The sequence below is a fragment of the Periophthalmus magnuspinnatus genome, chromosome 10 (assembly GCF_009829125.3).
Source record: "Periophthalmus magnuspinnatus isolate fPerMag1 chromosome 10, fPerMag1.2.pri, whole genome shotgun sequence".
Taxonomy (NCBI): Eukaryota; Metazoa; Chordata; class Actinopteri; order Gobiiformes; family Gobiidae; genus Periophthalmus; species Periophthalmus magnuspinnatus.
The window spans coordinates 7,204,476-7,228,550 of NC_047135.1; the positions used below are offsets into that span (position 1 = coordinate 7,204,476).

At 40.0% G+C, this 24,075-nt stretch overlaps 1 protein-coding gene across 1 annotated transcript in view; it reads left to right on the forward strand.

The window, feature by feature from the left end:
• The window catches only part of htr4 (5-hydroxytryptamine receptor 4), a 224,308-nt gene that overhangs the window by 162,118 nt on the left and 38,115 nt on the right, over positions 1–24,075 (forward strand). The window contains exons 5-6 of the mRNA XM_033973967.2: positions 6,758–6,911; positions 18,001–18,560. Coding sequence (XP_033829858.2) covers positions 6,758–6,911; positions 18,001–18,560 — 714 coding nt within the window. The remainder of the gene's footprint in view (positions 1–6,757; positions 6,912–18,000; positions 18,561–24,075) is intronic.

The window sequence follows — 24,075 nt, forward strand, 5'->3', positions numbered from 1 at the left end:
TAAAAATAAATATACTAATTTGAATTGTAGTTTGTGTAAAAAGTGGTGTTATTAATTGTAAATATTGTCCACCTCAAGTCTGCTGCCTACCCATAAACATCACTGCACACTACTGCTGAAGGTGCTGCTTCACTTTGCCGTGTGAAAAAGCAGATCTAAAGCTCAAAATGTGCCAAAAAGTTTGTGAGAACTAAAACAAGTTAAAACTGCAGCTGACAGTTTAAATACCTACGTCCTCCTTTCGCGGTTTGAAAATCATGTTTAAAATATCCCACATACAAACAGAAGAAGTTGTGGATGGTAGGATGCGGGCGCTCTCTCTTTTGTGGTGCCAGCTCATTACTGGAGCTGGGCACGTGGCATTTGAGGAGCATCAGTAATTTAGAACTCCGTTTGCAGCTCGGGCTGTGTGTCCCATGGCATTAGTGAAAGGTCAAGGGCCCCTTCTCCATTCACTCTCCCAAAATAGTAGCACTCAAGGCTGCAGGTGGACCACTCACACGGGAGCCACTGTATTACATTATTTAACGGCCCTGTGCCCAATTTTTTTTCCCATGTATTTCAGCAATTTTTTTTTTTGCCCCAGTACAGAAATACTGTATAAGCAACTCTTGAGGTCAAAATAAGTCAGCTATGTGAGTGCACAGGTAGCATCTAAATGAATAACGCAAGTGTGGAATAACTTTGAACAACTGCAAACTGTTTGAAATGCACTAGTTCTGTTTTTCACGTATTGATACTTTGCAGCCGAACTGTAAGCACTGCTCTGCTAGAAGCTCTGTTACTCAAGTTACAGTTAATCCAAGCTTTATTTGAACACAATCTGACCATAAAGAACTGACTTAGCTGGAATTATGCTGTTAAACAAGTCTCTCACATAAAATGAGTCACAAGCTAGCATTTTTAGCAGTAGTGTGTCATTCTCATTTCTTTGTTGAAAATCAAACACCTAAATACATGAAAGCTCCTACTGATCGCTGCTGCAAATGTGTTGATTAAATCCATTTTGTATTTTTTCTTGAGTTTTCAGACTATCTTAAAACGTTTTTGTCTGTGTTTGCTAATGTGTGCATTGTGTCTCCATGGTAACTGCTGAACTTTTGGCCAATAGAGATACATGTAGAACACCCTCAGCACGATGTCTCTGTAAAGTATCAGTAGCGCCTCATTTAGACCAACTCCGTCACGTCAGAAGTGCATTAACTGTACGGCCATTTTGATTTACATTGAGTGCGGGCGTCAGAGATGTCTCTGGTTATTACATTATATTAAAAAACACATTCAGATGATTGCACTTGTATAAAAACGATATTTAACCAAAGTTTAATAGAGGTGGTTGTGTTCACAGTTTGTTTATAGATTACTTGTGCTGTAGAAGAATAGAAGAAATACAGACACGCCTCAGCCAGGTGTGAGCTCTCCTCTCTTCCTCCCCTCATACTCCACTTCTCTGCTCATCCTCCAATCCTCTCTCTTATCCTCCTCTCCTTTGCCCTCTCCTCCCCTCATCCTCCAATCCTCTGTTTCATCCTCCATTACGCTGTCCTCTCCTCTGCTCATCTTCCACTCCTCTTCCTCTTCTCCTCCACTTCTCCTCCACTCCTCTGCCCTTTCCTCCACTCATCCTCCAATCCTCTCTCTCCTACTCTGCTTATCCTCCACTCCTCTGCCCTCTCCTCCCCTCATCCTGCGCTTCTCTGCTTTCTCCTCCCCTCATCGTCCACTCCTCTCCCTCTCCTTCTCCGCTCATCCCCCACTTCTCTGCCCTCTCCTCTGCTCATCCTCGACTCCTCTCCCTCTCCTCCTCTGCTTATCCTCCACTCCTGTATCATCTCCTCCGCTCATCCTCCAATCCTCTGCCCTCTCCTCCCTTATCCTCTCCCTCTGCTCCTCTACTCATCTTCCAATTCTCTTTCTCTCCTCCGCTCATCCTCCACTCCTTTGCCCTCTCCTCTGCTCATCCTCCCAACCTCTCCTTCTGTTCCTCTGCTATTTCTCCACTCCTCTGCCGTCTCCTCTGCTCATCCTCCAATCCTATCCCTCTCCTTCTCGCTAATCCTCCACTCCTCTTCCTCTCCTCCCCTCATCCTCCAATTCTCTCCCTCTCCTCCTCCGCTCATCCTGCACTCCTCTGCCCTTTCCTCCGCTCATCCTCTGCTCCTATATTCTCTGGTCTCTGTAAATCCATAAAGTCAGCATTCTTTCTCTCCTCGGCATTCAACAAGTGTCACATCATGAAGTAAAAGTACAAAGTAAAGCTGTACGTTGATACTGTTACTTTGGCTTTTGTAAACATCCCACAGCTTTAGTTTACACGATAAAATATGTCCACGAGAGACGCGAGCAAAACTGAAATCCTCCTACAAATAACTGGGCCTGCTGGCATCAGGTCCTTATCTCTTTGGACTAAGGTAATGTTTAATGCCACGCTGTGAAACATTCCAGGCAAAGCAATTACATCTTCATGGAGCGAAGAGATTAGAAACAATAATTATTTCATCAGCTCGGGCAAACTTCTAAAGGTACACTATGTATCTTTTCTGGTGGAGAGTAAATGTCAGCTGCTTGTTTCCATGGAGATGTTATTGCGTTCCCTCTGATGCTCCACAATATGACCTTAGAGAATCTATCTCCATGGAAGCAAGCCTGTGGCACCATGAGACTAAGATACAGGTCAGATCTGTGGAGAGGTGCAGCCCTCAGAGGATGGATGCATGTTTGTCTATGTATTTTTGAGCAGTAAACCATACACTATACTAAAACACAGTTAAGATCATTATATTTAAGATTTTACTAAAAGATATATAAAAAAAATAAACTAAATAAAAATAAATGAATAAATAAAAAATAAAATAAAATAAAATAAAATAAAATAAAATAAAATAAAATAAAATAAAATAAAATAAAATAAAATAAAATAAAATAAAATAAAATAAAATAAAATAAAATAAAATAAAATAAAATAAAATAAAATAAAATAAATACAATACAATACAATACAATACAATACAATACAATACAATACAATACAATACTAATTTGGCAATTCTGTAGGTTTTAATTTTTTTTTTTTTCCTGGTTGGAAATCATGATATCACGGTAGGAAATTCCATTACTGTTACCTAGCAACCATACTGTACACGAGGTCAAAACTCCTTTACTGTACACGGAAATGATTATGTGACAAATAAAACAAACAAAAAAAAAACAAAAAAAAAACACCTTTATCTTGTTGAAACACTGTTTAAAGATGCACTATGTAAATGTAACTAGACGGTTCGCTACTTGCTTGGCTCCATGGAGATGTTTTTTCTTTGCATGGAATGTTCCACAGTCTGGCATAAAACATATCTACCTTGCATTTATTCAATTACAGGTATTTAATAAATTCTTAGAAAAAACATAACATGATTTTTTTGCGTAGACTTGCTTCTCCATAGATCTGACCATTAACATGTCTCCATTGTGATAACCAAGTTCATTTCCATACTGTGGCATAATAATCAAGGCAAAGCAATAACATCTGCATGGAGACAAGCTGGTTGTGGACCCTCCATCAGAAAAGTTACACAATGCACCTTTAAAATATTGGAAAAAAAAAAAAAAGTTTTCTTGTGTAAACTGCATAACTTTTGGATAGAAATCTTCATACATAAATTCACAAATATAGAACTCTCTATAGAACTGAAATTTTCAAGATATTTTTGACTTTTCTTCCCAAATTGCTTCTTGATTGGCGTTAAACTATAATTTACATTTACAAGTATTATCTCACCAAATTACGTCCAAATGTGAGAATCATCAGAACCTGTCACACGTACTTGAATTCTTGACAGATATGTTCAATGCACTACTATGGAACATTCTACGCAAAGCAATTACATCTCCCTAGAGACAAACAAAAACACATAAAGGTTACTCAGCGGTGCAGTTAAAAATACCATGGCGGGAGTACAGTTTCATCCTCAAAATGTGATTATTTTACAAGTTTGATTGACATGCCTCCTCAGTACTGCATGTACCAGCTTTGACCGCTGCATACTTTGAATACACAAACTCCGACGGGGCAGATTAGAACCAGACGCTTCATGGTCGAGTGGCAAAGCTCTGTACCACCCGAGCATGTCCAATGGGCCCTGCTGTCTTTGAACTGAATCAAACATGTGTACCGCTGACGTTTTCACCATTTGTATTTATTTGTGATGTTCTTCAGTGGAGCCCGGGACATGTGCAAGAGGTTTGGGGTCAGAAGTGTCACATGGGGAGGGCCAAAAATGTAGATATTACAAATCCGCTGTATCGGAGTTTTACTGTCTTAGAAACAGGTAATTTTAAACAGGTTGCAATGGTCCAAAGTTATCCCTCACTTTCCTAAAGTGAAGGATCCAGTCCTAGAAGTTAAATACAATAGTGAGAAACATTCCAGGCAAAGAAATAACAAAAAGCTAGCAGAATCTTGTGGAAAAATAGTTGAGAAGTAAATTACAAAGATACAGGAAGTACGCTGAATTCTAAAGCAAAAACCCCTCTACCTCTGTCATTTACACAATTTCCATGGCATTTTTTTATTTTTTTATTTTTCTGGCCACTAAAACTTTGATCTAACAATAAAATAATGTGCTGTCATTTATTTTTATTCATCTGAGCCACAGGTGTCAAACTCAAGCCCCCGGGGCCAAATGTGGCCCGCCACGTCGTTTTATGTGGCCCATGACAAGGTAAAATAAAATGTATGACTGTCTTAAAATGTCAGTATTTCAAGAGATATGCAGTTACTGTCATATTTTTTTACTAGGCAAATTTGAGGGTAACCATTTTGCTAGTGTGGCCCTCAGTGAAATTGAGTTTGACACCCCTGATTCTAATCCTAAAACATTTTGGCAACAGTTAGGAAATGACCTTTACATGTATCACATCTTCTACCCATGATGACTATCTAGGAAGTAAAATAAAAAAAAAAATAATAAAAAAACAAAAAACAATTAAGTAAAAAAAAAAGGCAAGATTTCTTGTTAAAATCTTGAATGTTATGGCATTAACTACTTTTTCGTGAACATTACAAAACAGAATAACAACACTAAGGATGTTTTCAATAATAATAATCCAGTTGCATAGACGTGACTATCCATGGAGTTCAGAATGATGAGAATCTGGAACTGTTGCCATAGCAATTTTCATTTCATTTAACTTTATTTATACAGGGAGAGCCCAATGAGATTATGAGCACATCTGCTAAAATACAGAACAATACAAACAAAAACAAATTTAAAAAAATAGCTGCATAGGTCCATTTAAAACATTCAAAACAGGTGGATTGCAATTGTTATTAGGATTATAAATGTGTATCACCAGATTATTAAAGTCCATTAGTGGCACCAAAGCAAAATGTAGCATATAACAGGAAGCTTAAACCCATGAATACTTGCAATATGGCGGCTTGCATTTACACTAGCGCACATTTGATATACAGCGGTAATGAAGACTTTTTATTGAATCCATATGACCCACACTGACCACTGCTCCTGTCCCCGCACTCTGGACTTTCAGATAAAAGTGTCTGTCATGGCCAATCTCCTACAGGCAGTGTAATGGGCCCAGAGACAGAGGGGAAAACAACCACACATGAGAAATGAAGAGGAAGAGAAAGATTGGGAGAGGGATAAGCGGGGGTGGAGATGGAGCGAAATAAAGAAAGAGCAAGGCAGAGAGGGGGAAGAGGCAGAGAGGGAAAGAGACAGGGAGCCAGTGACATAGATGAAAATAAAAGGAGGTGAGAGTGAGAGAAGGAGAGAGAGGGAGAAGGGATAGAGGGTGGGGGGAGTGCGGGAAAGAGAGGGAGAGGGAGAGTGATTGAGAGAGAGGACAAGGCCGGGCAGCAGTTTAGTAGAAAACAATTGCGAGATAAGGAGAGAGAGTGTCAGAGGAGATGGGCCTCAGTGATGGAGACGTGGAGGAACAGCGGCTGCTCAGAAACGTCAGGACAAAACAAGAAAGCAACAGAGAGACAGATACCACTGACCCAGGGAATACACTTCATCTGTTAGATTTTCAATTTAAGATAAAAAACAAGATATTTGATTTTCTTTTTTCCACAGAGCCACTGTACCTGATTTTTACCATTTTAAAAGTGTGAAAAACAGAACATGTTCATTTTAAATGGTTTGTAGTGGTCCAAAGTTACTCCTCACTTACCTTATGCATCTCTAACCTCCTAATTACTCATTAATTTGCCACAATGAGTTTACAAGCACTTTTCGCATCATTAACAACCAATTCCTGATTCTGATCATTTGGATCATTTCAGCCCTGGAATTTTCTGTCTCTACTAAACAAAATTCAGATTCAGACTGACAGAAGCAACTACCTGTGTGTTCCACTGGCCTCACTTTAATCTATTAAAAAGGAGCATCTGTATTTAAATGTATTGTGTGTCTTGTGTTCAGGTACTATGCGATAAATAGATTGTGTTGTGTTCAGGTACTATGCGATAAATAGATTGTATGGTGTTCAGGTACAGTGTGATAAATGCCTTGTGTTGTGTTCAGGTACTATGTTATAAATCCATTTTGTGACGCGTTCAGGTGCAGTGTGATAAATGCTTTTTCTGTTGTGTTCAGGTACTATGCGATAAATAGACTGTGTTGTGTTCAGGTACAGTATGATAAATGTATTTTGTTTTGTGTTCAGGTACTATGTGATAAATAGATTGTGTTGTGTTCATGTACAGTGTGATAAATGTATTTTGTGTTGTGTTCAGGTACTATGCGATCTGCTGCCAGCCGCTGGTCTACAGAAATAAGATGACTCCCATGAGAGTGGCTCTGATGATCGGGGGCTGCTGGTCCATCCCCACCTTCATCTCCTTTCTGCCCATTATGCAGGGCTGGAACAGCATCGGCATCAACCACCTGGTGAGAGATGTACACAAATATACAACACATAAATATACACACAAATATACAGCTAAAACACACAAGCACATATATGAACACACTGCACACACCATCATGCAGGGCTGGAACAGCATCGGCATCAACCACCTGGTGAGAAATGTACACAAATATACAACACATAAATATACACACAAATATACAGCTAACCACACACATAAATACACCACACACACCATCATGCAGGGCTGGAACAGCATTGGCATCAACCACCTGGTGAGAGATGTACACAAATATACAACACATAAATATACACAGAAATACACAGCTAAAACATACACATGGCTAAACACACGCACACACATATATGCACACACCACACACACCATGCAGGGCTGGAACAGTATCGGCATCAACCACCTGGTGAGAAATGTTCACAAATATAACAAATCTACACAAAAATAGACAAATATACAGCTAAAACACAAACACACACAACTAAACATGCGCACAGTCAGAAAAACGCCGCACACACCATCATGCAGAGATGGAACAGCATCGGCAACAACCAGCTGGTGAGCGTCACAGCTAGCACAACACAGCTAAAACAGGCTAATGCTAAATTCACTGCTAAACTATGTATACGCTGTTTTAATAGCATTATCTACTGTTCCAGGTCTCTTCCAGGTCACAGGTCAAAAACATCTAAATCTAAGTTTGTTCTGCCTTCAGGGGCCACTGCAATTTCAAGTTGCTGGTGACATCAAGCAGCAATGCTCTGATTACTGATATTTTTTTTCTGATTGTAAACACCTGGCTGTAGGGGTGGAGTTTGAAGCATGGATACCTGTTAGACCAATCACACTGTTGGTCATACGTCCAGACCCTCATTAGCCTCACTCTCCACTTTAGTCCCCCTTTAGTCCTCCTTTAGTCCCTCTTTAGTCACCCTTTAGTCGCCCTTTAGTCCTCTTTTAGTCCCACTTTAGTCCTTCTTCTCTTTAGTCCCCCTTTAGTCCTTCTTTAGTCCTCCTTTAGTCCCACTTTAGTCCCTCTTTAGTCCTCCTTTAGTCCCACTTTAGTCCTTCTGTAGTCCCACTTTAGTCCTTCTTTAGTCCTCCTTTAGTCCCCCTTTAGTCCCCCTTTAGTCCTCCTTTAGTCCCCCTTTAGGCCTCCTTTAGTCCCCCTTTAGGCCTCCTTTAGTCCTCCTTTAGTCCCCCTTTAGGCCTCCTTTAGTCCTCCTTTAGTCCCTCTTTAGTCCCTCTTTAGTCCTCCTTTAGTCCCCCTTTAGTCCTCCTTTAGTCCTCCTTTAGTCCCACTTTAGTTTTTCTTCAGTCCTCCTTTAGTCCCACTTTAGTCCCTGTTTAGTTCTCCTTTAGCCCCCCTTTAGTCCTCCTTTAGTCCCCCTTTAGTCTTCCTTTAGTCCCACTTTAGTCCTCCTTTAGTCTCACTTTAGTTCTTCTGTAGTCCCACTTTAGTCCTTCTTTAGTCCTCTTTAGTCCTCCTTTAGTCCCACTTTAGTTTTTCTTTAGTCCTCCTTTAGTCCTCCTTTAGTCTTCCTTTAGTCCCCCTTTAGTCCTCCTTTAGTCCTCCTTTTGTCTTCTTTTTGTCTTCCTTTAGTCCTCCTTTAGTCCTCCTTTAGTCCCCCTTTAGTTCCCCTTTAGTCCTCCATTAGTGCTCCTTTAGTCCCCCTTTAGTCCTCCTTTAGTCCTCCTTTTGTCTTCCTTTAGTCCTCCTTTAGTCCCCCTTTAGTCTCCCTTTAGTCCTCCTTTAGTCCCCCTTTAGTCCTCCTTTAGTCCTCCTTTAGTCCCCCTTTAGTCCCCCTTTAGTCCTCCTTTAGTGCTCCTTTAGTCCCCCTTTAGTCTCCCTTTAGTCCTCCAGCCACTCCTCAGTTTAGCGTCCCTGTGAAATGTAAAGAGGGATGGGACAAGTCTCACAAGATGCACCTATGAAAATGATCCTTTCAAATGCGTTTACATTTGGTTTGGACAGAAACGGGTTGAGCGCTGACGACTATAAATAAAAGACGTTAAATCCAACAAAACTGTCTTAGTAGAGTAAAGCTATGAATATGGAATAAAAAAACACGCAAAATAAGCAGAATCCGATCCAACTTTTTCGATTTTGATTAAACCAAAAAACTGATCCAAAACTGAAATGTGTTATGGAGCTGTTTTTCCTCTCACAAGTAACCACAGAACTACTTTATATAAATAAAAGTTCAAACGTCATGAGACTTTCTGGGCCAACTACAACAAGGAAATAGTCTTTTTACACCAATTTATATATGTCCAACCAAGATATTAGCTGAACCAATATTTGGAAGCCGATATCCCGTCCCAATTGTTCAATATCCCTAATAAAAATAGTCAATAGCACTGAAGCCTTAAGCTGTTTTGCTCACTGTACCGTGACGCGTGGTTAGCGTTATTATATCAGTACAATACAATACAATATGTTTGAATAGAGTTTGAGCTGTGGCCAATCCAACAACCTATTATCCAACACAGAAAACAATTATTTCCCACACGAACGCGGGCACGAATGCAGCACTTACAAAGAGTGGACGTTGTCATGTTTTTCTATGGTAACTGCATCAACATGTCATCAGTGAAGCAGAGGCAGGCCACTGACACCAAACACACCACTCAGCTAAACCGTGATGCTTTCAGGGGCTTACAAAAGGATCAGACAAAAGAGTATTGGGTTTCTAAACAGTGAAAACAATGAGCACATGTTTAATACAATACAGCAGGATTCAGTGTTTATGGGTCAACATGGCGATATTTTTTTTCTCAAAACAAGATGGACGGTTTTAATTACTTTTTAAAGGATCACTGCGTGTTTAGTCTGACATGTTGTAATTGTAAATAAATATATTATGTCACCCTTGAGGTAACAGAATCAAGTCAAAAATGCAGTTTGAACGGTCACAAATAGCTCTTTCTATAAACTACGGCAAACAGCAACATACTCAAAGTCTCTATGGGGCTTTATTCTGTGTGAAAGCTGCTAACCCTGTAGTTTAGACCTCTGCAAATCTGTTTTGAAATGCATGGGAGTCTTGTATTAGTTTAGCACTTCAGATTTCACTTTTCTCAAATGCTGATGCTCCTATGCTTCTTAAAGGGCCCATATTATGCTCTTTTGTGATGCATGTTATAATGTTTCCTCATCAAAAACATACATGCTCCAACTTTAGGAATGCAGATAGACTAGAAATAAAGGATTGTTCGAACATGTGTGGATGAAACAAAACTCCAGGTATGTTTTTGATGAGGTAACAACATTATAACATGGTTTAAAGCTTGCAAGGGTCAAGGCGTAATGTAAGACCCTTAAGAAATGGAGAATGGAGAAGTATAATGACAGCAAGGATGACTTAAAGATTCACTGTTTTCATTTTGGATGATTGAAAAACGTAAAAACATGTGACCTTACTGTGAGCGGCCTTGCATCTCCACAAACCTTTGGCCTGGAAAAGGGCCTCATCCTGCTTGTTTCCATGGAAATGTTCCTTTGGCTACAATCTTCTACAGTATGGCATGAAACATATCTATTTGCACAGATAATGTTCGGAAGTATAGTTTTAACTTTATATTTCCATTATGATGATCCAACCTTCAGTGTTGCTTTAAGGGTTTGCTGTTGAAGTAATTTTTTTTGGTAGTTGATTATTGATTTGTCAGTATTTCACATAGAAAGTATTTCAAATAGATGCATGAAGATTCAGATGGAGGACAGGGGTCAATGAATCTCACTCCATTTGAGATTCATTGTGTTTGAAAAGAAATCTCCAAACGTATGACCCACAAATGTTGAACTTTATCATTCTTTCTTGGGTCCACAAGCTTGTCATATTAATCTCAAGTCTTTTCAACTGACAACAATCACATCTTTGTTGCTAAATAATGGCACCACTTTTTGAAGCTACTGTGAAAAAACGATCCTGACAGAGAAGACGCTGAACTTTGTGCCAGTTTTTGTTTCAGGTGGATAGGCCCATTAATTGCAGTGATATTAACCATGAACCAGGTCAACAAATCTGCAATCTGACAGTTAAACAGCAAACTCCACCATAGAACTGGCTCTGCGCACAACGGCAGCTGGCTAGTTTCAATCAGAGGGACAGTCTGGGCGACCGTTTTTGGCGTAATGTAATGTCGATGAGGTTTTTGCAGAGTCGCACTAAAATCATTAAATCCTGACAGCTCAGGCAGTGGACGGGAAGCTGCAGGTGGATGTCACTGTCAACACGTTAAACACTTTGCAAATGGAAAGAAAACTTGACCGGAGGACTCTGCTCTACTGTTTCTGTCCTGCTCTTCTTCTGTTCTGTTCTAATAGAAGTTAGCATTGACACACAAAGATGTTCCTTAGTAAATATACCTACCTGGCCAAAAAAAAAAAAAAGTCGCCACCTGGATTTAACTAAGCAAATATGTTGGTGTTGCTGCAGTTGGTCAGGTCTAGGTTCAGCAACAGTCTGTGCTCAAAGAATGAAGTCAGCTGACACCTGAATATATTGAATGACCAGGTTATTCCATCAGCAGATTCTTTCTTCCCTGATGGCACGGGCATATTCCAAGATGACAATCCCAGGAATCATCGGGCTCAAATTGTGAAAGAGTGGGTCAGGGGCATGAGACATCATTTTCACACATGGATTGTCCACCACAGAGTCCAGACCTTAACCCCATTGAGAATCTTTGGGATGTGCTGGAGAAGGCTTTGTGCAGAGGTCAGACTCTAACATCATCAATGCAAGATCTTGGTGAAAAATGAATGCAACATTGGATGGAAATAAATATTGTGACATTGCAGAAGGGAAATCGAAACAATGCCACAGTGAATGTGTGCCGTAATCAAAGCTAAAGGCGGTCCAACGGAATCTTTTTTTGTCCAGGCAGTGTAGAAATGTTCTTTGGTGAAGTTTAAGACATCCACCTGCAGCTGATTTTAGGTAAACTTGGCAAAAACCTCATAGACATTACATTACGCTGGAAATAGCCACACAGACTGTCCCTCTGATTGGAACTACCCGGCGGCCGTTGTGCACAGAGCCAATTTTGACCTGACCTCCAGCTCAATTTAAACTGCAGGGATTCTACAGTGTTATGATTGTGTGAACGTATTATTCTTTCTTTATTGATTCTTCCTCAATTAAATTCCCATGTCTTGTTATAGAAAACTACCATTTACTCCTGTACTTAAACCTTGTTGTGATATTCGCAGCTTCTAACCACTGTTTTGACACGTTTGAACAGACATTAATTAAAACTAAACCATCACTTCATGTTTACCCTCTCATTTGACCTATGACCTCTCAGACAGTGTAAACTCCACTGGTCAGACGTGCTAATGCTAGGTAGCGGTGCTAATTAGCTCCATTGAGACTCAACGTTGGCTCTGTCGGTCTGAGCTGCCAAAATGAACTGACCAATCAGAGCACACAAAAGTCCAACGAGGGGCCAGGGGTTAGCGTTAGCGAGGGATGTTTTTTTTCTGGCTACTTTTGTTCATAACTGGAAAGCTGTGTCAGTGTTTTATTTATACATTTGCATAACTGACAACTGTGAAATGTGTCAAGGGGCTTTTATTTCATTCGAGTCCAAGGTTTTGGCATATTTTGGTTTGATTTAACCTCTAACATGGAAATACTTGTCAATCAGGGCATGTTGTTTAGATGCATTATTTATACCACCGGGGCGCGACAAAGCAGATGGAATTCTATGACACTCTGAACAAAACAGCTTGTTTTTTTGTTTTTTTTTTTGTATATCTAAGTCTCACAATTATTTTAAATGGCAAATGTTTAGTTTTCAGAGAGGGGACATTGTGCGAAACAACATGTTATAATGTTGAAATGGTTCATCTCATCCATGCATGTTTCAGTAATCTAGTGATCTTGCCCAGGCCCTATTCAAACCCTTCTTATGGTTAGCATACGATACGCTCCAATGCGTTGCCCACACACCTATATCATCCATGCTCCCGCCCAACAATTTTCCATAAACAAAAGCAGGATGCAAAACAATCAACTACAACTTCACAAACCTGACTTGATGTGCAGTAGTTTCATTAGAGCATCAAAATGGAAACATGTTAATACATAGTTTTGGGCAAATATAGCATTTTCAAAACAATAAAAGGTAACATAGTGATCTGTTTAGTGTTTGTGCAGTTAATACCTCATCAAAGTCTAATACCCCATTGTTAAGGTGGAAAAATACCTTGAAAAATATTACCGTAAATTTCAGATTATAAACCGCTACTTTTTTTCCACGCTTTGAACCCTGCGGCCTATACAGCAGTGCGGCTTATTTATGGAATTTTACTGGATAACGGCCCCTGGGGGGCGCTCTCTAGCTGTAAACGTAAAAGTGAGACAGACGTGGGGAAAAATTCTGCTCTGAAGAATTCACTAGTTTTGATTTTGAACGATCATTTTGCGCATCATGAAATGGATATGATGCAGTTTTTAAGATAAAGAAGGAAATAGAGCAGGGGTCGGCCTTTAACATGCAAAGAGCCATTTGGACCCACTTTCCACATAAAATAAAACACTAGGAGCCGAAAATACTTTTTGACATCTAAAATGAAGATAACACTGTATAATAATAATAATGTAACGGAATAATGTAGGTTTTATTTTCACGGACAAGCCTTCTACACGTGGCAGATAAATATGGCAAAAACAACTTAAGTGCATAAAAAAATACAACTCACCAAACCGCTGCATCAGTGTGAGCTCTGTGCTGATTATGTGATTATGTCTACTCTGCTCCGCAGTTTCTTTCAAAAAAAAAAAAAAAAAAAAAAAGCAAACTCTAAAAGCGTATCGTTTAATCCCAGGTGCTTATTCTCCATGTGCCAAAGCAGTTTTGAAGGTTTCATTGCCTCATTTGCTTTTCCCGCATATTACGCAGAGCGGACTCGTGCGTGAGAGTCACCTGTAGCGACAAACCCAGATTTTAAGTAGGCATTGTCTGTTAAATTTATCTTTGTTTTTCTTGGAGGTCGTAGTCTCCTCTTCCGGCTCTTCAGTTGTCATTTTCCCCTTTGTTAAAAGCTCTCCAAAGACTTTTGTTTTGGCTCATTTTCACTCGGTTATGGCTCTACTTTTGGGTGACATGTCTGATGTGTTATACGTGATACGTCATCCTGGAGACAAGAGCAGATAATATACTTGCTGCTACATCAAATAGATTTCTGTGACGATTTCCAGCAGGATTTTCATGATACATCTACGGACGAGTTTATTAGGGACGGGCGAAAGTTGCTCCTGACCCCTGTGCTCACAGCGTCTGAAAATCAGGGCTCTTTACGCAGGACAGTGAGCTGTGTCTGTGTCTGTGAGACCTGAGACGTGAAACATGAGCGGAGTTTGTTTTGAACATTGTTCCGCGAGTGTTATTTTGAGCAACGAAAAATAAGAAAATATTATTTTATTTTAATAATCTTCCAATTTAAACTACAACAAAAAAGAGCTAACACAAATAAAATACACTTCAATTAAATACTTAAATGTATTTTCCCAAGCCACGCAGAGCCGCAGTATAAGGCTGAAAGAGGCGCATGCAGCTCCGGAACCGCGGGTTGCCGACCCCTGAAATAGAGCCACTGCACGTGAGCTCGGCATCAATGAATCCAACTTGGTCAATGTAAAAAGACGGCAAAAGTTTTCAGAGGAAATAAAAGCAGATTTTCCGTGTTGGTGCAGTTTTATTTTCTAAACCTGCAGGTGTGTTCATCCCGTGTTGATGTCGTGTTGGTGCCAATTTTCAGGCACAGTTTAAAAAAAAGTGTGTCCGTGCACCGTCTTTCTGTGTAAATATCTCATGTTACAATATGAAAACCTGCGGCTTATATTCAGGTGCGGCTTATATATGTACAAAATTGATTTTCTCTTCAAATTTAGCTGGTGCGGCTTATATTCAGGTGCGCTCTGTAGTCCGAAATTTACGGTAATTCCTGCTGTGATTGGGGTCACCTTTCCACAGATCTAACCTGTATCTTGCCACAGTGTTACCATTCATTGTTATTCTTTTATCTTCACTCAAGCAATCCATTCTGGTGTGAATCTGGACCAGTTTGTATGCCAAACCCACAAATAAAAAAATATAAATAAATAAATAAATAATCACATTAATTTAACAGGACTTTTATATTAATTCCATCTGGACTTTTGTTTTTACTTCAACTCTTTACAAGTCCCTAAATATCATTTTTAGTGAGATATGATTCAGCTGTCAGGACAAATAATCATTCTACTGTCTATTTGACGATCCCTCCAGACACCAGCTGCACCTATCATTATATTTAACAAAAATACAAATCCAATGTTCTCTGTGCTGAGCTTGTTCCCACTTATAATGAGAGTAGATCAGACAGAGGCCAAATCTACAGAGTCTCAGCTTCACAACGAGCCGAGCCATTTGTCTGTACTGCAAAGGGTTCAGACACAGATCTCACTAATGAAACTACAGCTCATAGCATCAGGTTTGTCAGATTGCTGTGTATAGTTTTGTATCATGTTTTTTTGTACAGTGGTCCCTTGTTTATCGCAGGGGTTACGTTCTAAAAATAACCCGAAATAGGAGAAATCTGCGAAGTAGTCAGCTTTATTTTTTACATTTATTATATATGTTTAAGGCTGTAAAACCCCTCACCACACACTTTATACACTTTTCTTGTTTAAACACTCTCAAAGCTCAAACCTTCGTAGGCGCCTTTGTCGGTGCAGAACGTTTCATCAACATTGTGGGTTTTGTCAGGGAGAAAACCTGCAAACATACAGCACTTCAGAGTCACGCTGCGATCCAACAGTGAAACAGCGAGGCCGCAAAAGGTGAACCACAATATAGCGAGGCACGACTGTATATTTCAGGAGAATTGTCGTGGGTAACATTGGTGACGTGGGCTTGTGGGCTGAGCGTTGTACAGAGTCTTACCGCCAATCATAATGAGGGTTTGAATAGGGCTGGGGAGAGATTGCTAGATTACTCAAACGTGCATGGATGACATCTAAAACCTCTCTAGCATGTTTTTGATAAGGGAACTCGGTAAAAAGCTAATTATTTCTTCATCTCACGAGAACTAAACAAATTATCATTTTGTATCAAGTGTGTTTTCCTTATATTTTTCTCCTTGAAGTGAGGAGCACTATCTTTAGACCCACTTTATCATCTTATCATACATTGCTATTGTTGTAATAAATCCCACAGGTCCCTGTAGTGTGAGCCTGTCTTTGTATGGATGTGTTTTTGACTGTTCATTCTTAAACTCCAGCTCTTCGGACTCGGGGGAGCGGAGCATCGATCGCTTCTGTCTGCTCTCACGCAGCTTAGATATAAGAAGAACATCAGGTCCACGGGTTAATATGGGTGTCACGGTGCTCCTCTCCCCCAGGACGGTGCACTCGGGCTGAGTGGGGAGGTTTGGAGGTGGTCTGTTTGTTTTTGGTGGTGATAAAATTAGTAGAGTCATTCTGCTATACAGCAACATAAGGAGTCAAAGTCAAAATACAACAGGGCCTAGTCGGGCAGTGTAATTCTGGTCCATTTGCTGCACATAACCACAGTCAGAGCCACTTATTGTACAGACATTTTGTGGCCCTATAGCTTTACTCTAACAATGCAGTGTAGTGTTAGTTTTCCTTTACGTGTCCTTTAATCATTATTTACCTTTATTGCATTATTCTCCTGCTGTTCATAAACTTGGTGTTGCAACACTGTAATTTCCTCATTGTGGGACAAATAAAGGTTTATTTTATCTTATTTCTTCTATCTTTATCTTAATTACAAATTGTGACTTAAAGTGACAGTGTGTCACTTTGTGGAGGTGGACAGTCACCTGCATGGTTCCATATGAATAAAAAGTTAAAACCATACATTCTTCGGAATATTCTCTGTGGAGATAGATCTGTTTTATGCCATACTGTGTAAGATTATAGCCACAGGAACAACATTTCCATGGAAACAAGCTGGAGGAGGCCCTCCTTCAGGCCAAACAAGATTCCATTTTGTGGAGATAAAATCCTGCTCAGACACAAGATTTTCAGTGCAGTAAAAACATCCAACATGCTTTAATTTTGGTCTAGTTTTGGGGCAAAAAAGTTACATAGTGTGGCTTTAACATTTAATCTGTTTAAACTTTTAAAGTTTTAAATATGTCTTGTTTTATTCTGTCCCATTTAAATAAATGTATCTGTATTTGTACAACTTAAGTAAACCATGATGAAACAATTGTCTTTTACATCAAATTTAAATTCACGCATGCCTGGAATGTTGCATAGTCTTGCATTAATTCGAGATTGATATGCTTTATATATATGATTTATATGCATTAATATAAATAAGATGTATATGCATTAATAGAGATTGATATGCTCCACATTATGGTATTATTGTTTCCTGGCAAAGCAAATGGACTCTCCACCAGGCAAATTACGTAATGCACCTTTAACACAATTGAAATTAAAAGCGAGTAGTAAGTCTTGGTTTACTTGAATTACAAATAAACCAAGGCTTTTTGATCTCTAGTGGGACACTGAAACATGCATTACTTCACAGTTGATACTGTTATACTTTCAAAATGAGCTAAAGGTCAGGTCAGAATTCTATTGAAGATTTTGCTGTTTAACTGTCAGATTACAAATTTGTTAACCTGGTTTATGGCCTATCCATGCATATCTGAGTTATCTAGCAATCTCTCCCGGGCCCTATTCAAACCCCCTTTACGGTTAGTAGTACGTTTGCTCTGCCCACAATGCTCTGCCACTGATGCTCCCACACAACAATTTTCCCTAAATATGCAAAAGTATGATACAAAACAGTACACTACAATGTCACAAACCTGATGTGATGTGCAGGAGTTTCTTTAGTGGATTGCATGCTAATTGTGTTGTGATAGCTCTCTCTAGAGGAAGTAAAGGGAGCAGGGACTGAGAGGGTCAAAACGAAAGTAAAAATGTTAGGTTATGGTATGTGTTAGCAGTTAATACCCCATAAGTATAAGCCCCTCTTTAAATGATTTGTCCTAATAGCTTCACAAAGTGGTACCGTTCTCCAACCCCAGAGATCTTTGACCTCTCCTTTCTTCTCCCCAGATCGAGGAGCGTCGGCACAGTGAGGGCAGTAACTCCACCTCGTGCGTCTTCATGGTGAACAAGCCCTACGCTCTGACCTGCTCCGTGGTTGCCTTCTACATCCCGCTGATCCTCATGGTTCTGGCCTATCAGCGGATCTATGTCACCGCCCGGGCTCACGCGCTGCAGATCTCCATGCTCCAGAGAGCCGGAGCCAATGCGACCGTAGACTCTGCCGACCACCAACGAAACCACCGCATGAGGACTGAGACTAAAGCCGCTAAGACTCTCTGCATCATTATGGGATGTTTCTGCTTATGTTGGGCCCCGTTTTTCGTGACAAACGTAGTGGACCCGTTCATTGGTTACACGGTGCCAGAGCAGTTGTGGGCGGCCTGTCTCTGGTTGGGGTATATAAACTCTATGTTGAACCCCATCCTCTATGCGTTCCTGAATAAGTCATTTCGCCGAGCGTTCCTCATCATCCTCTGCTGTGGGAGGAAGAGGTACAGAAGGCCCTCCATTTTGGGGTCCGCGCAGTGTACGACCACGCAGATCAACGGCTCCACGCATGTACTCAAGTAAGGCTTGATTTTCCTATGATATCATAATGCAGTGGCTTATTATCATTGTGCTCATTGGGTACATTTGCTTGGCCAGTAAAAATCAGACCTTATTCAAGAGGTTGCCACAGGAAGCTCTGCCTTTTTATGATTTTGTGTTTGTGCCAATCTCTGCGGCAAAAAAGTTATCTACATTCTTCCAGAGAATTGGTTCTGTGTTGACCTGTTGGCGTACACGGGCATTTAACATTTTACACAAATAAGCTTACTTTATATTTATACTTTTCGCTAAGTTCTCCATTTAAATCTATGGGATTCCTACAGTCTAGAGAAGTTGTTCTGAACCTGGGGAGCAGGACCCCAACGGGGGTGCCAGAGATTGCAGGAGGCCTTGCTTCATGATTAAACTATAACATCAAAAATCCTCTTGCTTTTGTAGCTTGCTATGTATTTGGTCAAACAAGAAATAAATATATCAAGAATAGAAAATGAGATTAACCATATCTCTTTTCAAATAAGCCTCTTTTCCCTTGGCACTGTTCACTTGGGGCCTTGGAGCGGGTCTGTTTGGTGCAGCTCCCTCCAGCCGAGTTGTGTTTTCAAGCTCCAGGCTCAAGGTCCAGGGGCAGAGCTTTGGTCTGTGAGATACTGGCGTCACCGAAACATAACTATTTTTTTCTTAATAATTCAAATTTAGATTGTACCTAAATCAAAAAGCCAATCTCAGTGATTCACAAAGATGTTTAGTAATTCCAAGTGCGTGGTGCTGTGAGACGTGACTAAAGCTACAAAACATCTTCAGGTTTATTGTCATTTTTTTCTCTGTGCCTCATTTTGGTGTCTCTTGATGTAATGCATTGGATTTGGCTCCTGTTAGATGCATTATGCACTGGAAATATTAGATTTTTGATCTTTACACGAGTGCCATGCATCCATAAACTCACTTTGTTTGGCGGAGCATGTCTGCTCAACATTTAAGCTGCCATAACTGGAAAAAAAGCAGTTTATCACAAGATCAAGTCAACATCTGGTGATAAATTATTATTTTATGTTGATATCTGCCTTGTGCCATCTTGTTGCGCTGAGTCTGCATTCTCCCTTGTCCAATCATTTCGCTCTACTTCACTGTGACCGAGCAAAGTACTCTACCACTCTCTAGTTTCCATGTTAGTATGTTTTAACAGTTGACATATATTTTAAATAATCTATTAAAATGGAAAATTCATGCAATGATTAGAAATAATAATGGATAGTGAAAGGGAAATTGTACCTTTCCACCAAGGACACTCCCTACAACAGTCTTCTCTTTACACTATTTTTATACAACAGATAGCTCTAGCAGTGTGACCTCTACTTTTATTATCAGTTTTCTTTTCGTTACTGAATTTAGAAACCTCCATCTTGTATCTCATGTCATTATTTCATTTCCAACAGTGTTGTGGTCAGGCCATGTCTGTATAAAAAAAAGTCTTTAAGTTGCTGCTTCTCTATATTAGCTGTGCGTGGTGCGTTTGTGGTCTTGTTTGTCACTCTGGACTGCCTCCCTCTGAGCCGAGTCCCTGTGTTCTGCTCCTGTCTCAGACTTCGCTGCGGGAAAACAGCTAATAGAAAGATATCTGAGAAAGAGAAGGATGCGAGAGAAAGAGAGAGGCAGAAAAGGCGGAGAGAGGGGTAAGAGAGAGAGAAAAAGAGAGGGAGGAGAGAAAAGAGGGGAGTTGGGGAGAGAAAGAAAAGGAGAAAAGAGAGAGAGGGAAAAGAGAGAAAAAAGACATAGAAATATATATAGAAGCAGTGTTTCCGCTGCATATATTTGTGAGTAGTGACCATAGACTGATATAGAAGTGGACTAAGAAAGTGTGACATCACCATAGCGTTCGGCTCCAGTCAAATAAAGTTCATCAAGGCTAGCAGCTATAGGGGGTATTAGGAGCCTAGGCAATCCGGAGCGAGGCTGTTGAAGACCGGAAGTGCACCCATTCTCTCCTCTTATTTGTAACATGGCTGCAAATAGGTTAGCTATGTCCATATAGATATACAGTCTATGATAGTAATCCACCACGCCTGAATCCTAACTCCACAGTAAAATGCCACACCTTAAAATTGACCTGACTCTAACTCTGTGGAGTTTACATGCTTTCACATCATCAGCAAACTGGGGATAAGCTCCTAGTGTGTAATATTAAACATGTGCTGTTCAGAGACATGCACACACGCAGAGCAGGAGACTAACGTGAGAGCACGCAGAGACAGAGGAGACATAACCAGGATGTTAGCGCTACTTTTAATCACTTTAGCTTCACGGTTTGTTTTGCTGTTGTTGTTGTTGTTAGCAGCAAACCAAACCTAATGCACTAATTACAGTCACAAGAGATGGGAAAGACAAGGGCAAATAACGTGTACGTAGAGAATCAGAGAAAGACAGAGGGGCAGAGAAGAGGGGAGGAATAGAGGAGAGAGAAAGAAGTTGAAAAGGTAAGGCGGAGAACGAGGGCATATCGAAGGACGGAGTGGGAGAGGAAAGACAGATGGAGAAAAGAGAGACGGAAAAGAGGATGGTAGCCACATGTGGTAATTTTAATGACCAAAACCTGCCTCTGATCAGTGCACTAACGCTCTGAACATAGAGAAGATACATAGACAGAAATGTGCACTGTTAATGAGAGGAGTTTCATGTTTACCTCCATTTGGAACATCAGTATACCGTGGCTTCTGATGCTTTTAAAGAAAACATTTAGTGCTTGCGTCTGCCATATAGTCCCAATCTATGACACCTATGAATCATTATATTGTATAGTGATCTTGCTGGGAGCTGACGTCGCCATAAACGTCATTACAACAAAGAAACGCACAGCTGTGGACACCTCTTATGGACAGCTGCAGATCATGGTAACTATTATTGGACATTGTATCATTTGTACCAGAATGACTAAGCGATGCTGCCGAATCTTACGTGTATCATCGATAAAAAGGTAAGTACAGAGCAGTGGGTGTGGACCAGTGGCGATTGGAGCGATTACGTCTTGAGTACAGGAGAACAAAGATTACATCCCCGCTACACATATATTGTATAAGCAGCTCTGCATCTAATATAATAAAACTCCACTCTGATCTCTGAAAGTTGTGAAGCGAGCTTATAAACTCATCCCGGTGAATAATTATAATGGTGCAAGTACGTTCGGAAAGTGGAGAATAAGTTTGGAGCGATACAGACTGTTTAAAATCAACTAGTTCTGCTGTTTTTAACATTTTAAATACAGTAAAAATCAGCTACAACACCTTTAGAATCTTGCATATTTACCCCAAACTAGGATACAGTACACACTTATGCAGTTAATATAAAAGTCGTACAAAGTGACAGATGACATGCACTATATCTGTGACAGCTGTGAGCGGCCGAGGGTTTCGCTTTGAGTGATGAGTCTGTCAGTAAAATGGATGAGTGTCACTGTTCTCCTTTGGGCTTGTGTTTTTGTTGCACGAATAGTCACAGCAGTATTTGCAGTGGTGGTAGTTGCACCAGCAGCATCTCTGTTAATGACTTGTAATCCACTTGTAATGCACTACTACAGGCTCGTTGAAGCTGTAGTCATTATTTATTCACTCCACATCCGGTGCTGGTAATGTAGTATTGTAGCCACAGCTGCCTTGGGACAGAGTGACAGAAGAGCGGCTGCCAATAAGCCTTCAGTCATTCTGACCAACACACAAATACACACACAAACACCACTTTCATACTAGGCAATGTGGGTAAAGTGGACACGATAACAGAATTTGGTCCATGTGGAAACTGATCCTGTGACCTTCGGGTTGGGGGACGACTCTAAACGCTGAGCCACTGTCGCCCTGAGAGTTTGAAGTAATAGTAGTGACTTATAATACTGAATGAATGCACTGTTCTTGTAAAAATTCTTTGGGTATCTTGAAAGGTGCTTTATAGATTATAATTAGTAGTATCTTGTAGTAGTAGTTTTAGTAATAGTAGTTTTAGTTACAGTTGTAGTGTGATGTCAAAACATGTCAAAGTAATATATCATCTCCTATACAATTATATACTATACCTATATATAAAATTGTGTCCGGAGGTGGAAAATGGCAAAAATAGTAGTAAAGTAGTAGTAGTAAACACGACCCGACGTGTCAGTGACAGGTATCAAAAATTAGAACTCAACGAGCTCTAACTGTCACCAAAGACCCACGAGAAGAAATAGCGAAAGACGACTTATGGGTACGACGTATGGGAGCCCAATATGGAAAAAACTCAACGTAAAAATCTGAAACTCACATCAATAACTAGAACAACAAAACATGGTAAACACAGCAGAGCCAGAGCTGCTTCTATATAACCTAGAGTGCTCGTGAAAAACGGTACAGTTCATTTAGACAAACAAATAAAAAATGACTGCTCAAACTTGTATACATTTATCACCGGTTTTAATTAAAACATCAGACATTGTAAGTCAACGTGTTCCATCTGGGCTACCGTAGATCCAAGTAGAGTGGAGTTTATTGCTTTTTAACAGATTAAACATTGATCTAACTAAAATAAAGGAGTTGGCATTTATTTTTATCAGTCTAAACAATAATTATTGTGTGATTTAGATGCGTTTTTGGCTCTTGTTTACATTATGGTTGCTGGTGTCGAAGGCGATTGGGCTCAGTCTTGTTACGGACTTGATTTGGTCTCGCTGGGCTGTGGTTTCAGTCTTGTCTCATTCTCGTTCTTTAAAAGTCTCTGTCTCAACCCTCAGAAGTGTTGCTCTTGTCATATCTTGGTCTTGGGACCCTGTTTGTCTTGGACAGGTCTCGGTCCCGGTTAGTGCGGTCTTGACTCCAACACTAATGGCTGCTATACGTAACATAAAAATTAAAAAAAAGGGAAAAATTATAGTAAAACGTGAACTATGTTTCTGTGTAAAAGTACTCAAACCTGTCACTTAACACACTTTAAAGGTATTTTGTCTTTATATATATATTTTTCACTTCTCATTCTGGAATAAGTTTTATTGATTGCGATGAAAGAACGTCTCTGACAGCTTCATCTGAAAACGAGCTGATGTTTTTCGCACTCGGCTGGTTCGTTTTTTTCCTGGTGACTGCACACGGCTCACACTGGGGTCATCTACTGTAAACAAAACAAACATGTCACATTCTACTCCTCACATTTATATGGCACTTTCACTATAATACTGTTTCACCGACGGGTAGGACTGGCCTTTCAACTGGAGATATCAACTGTGTAAACAAATGCAAGGTTATGGCTCTGTTTTTTCAAGTATTTATCTAAAGGTTTAAAGTTTAGGATAATATTACAGGTGGAGTTGCTGAGGATTGTGGTGCTTTAATCTGTCTTTATATAAATGCATTGTTTTGTAGTGCTTATTTTGCATAAATAGTAGTTTTTGCATGAGCTCCTGAGCAGGTGTAGTCTAATGAGTGCAGTTTGGGTCAGATACACAGAGATACACAATAGTTTTAATAGCTTTTGCCAAGAATTTCTTCAGTCAAATACATAAATAAGCAGATTTATATTTGC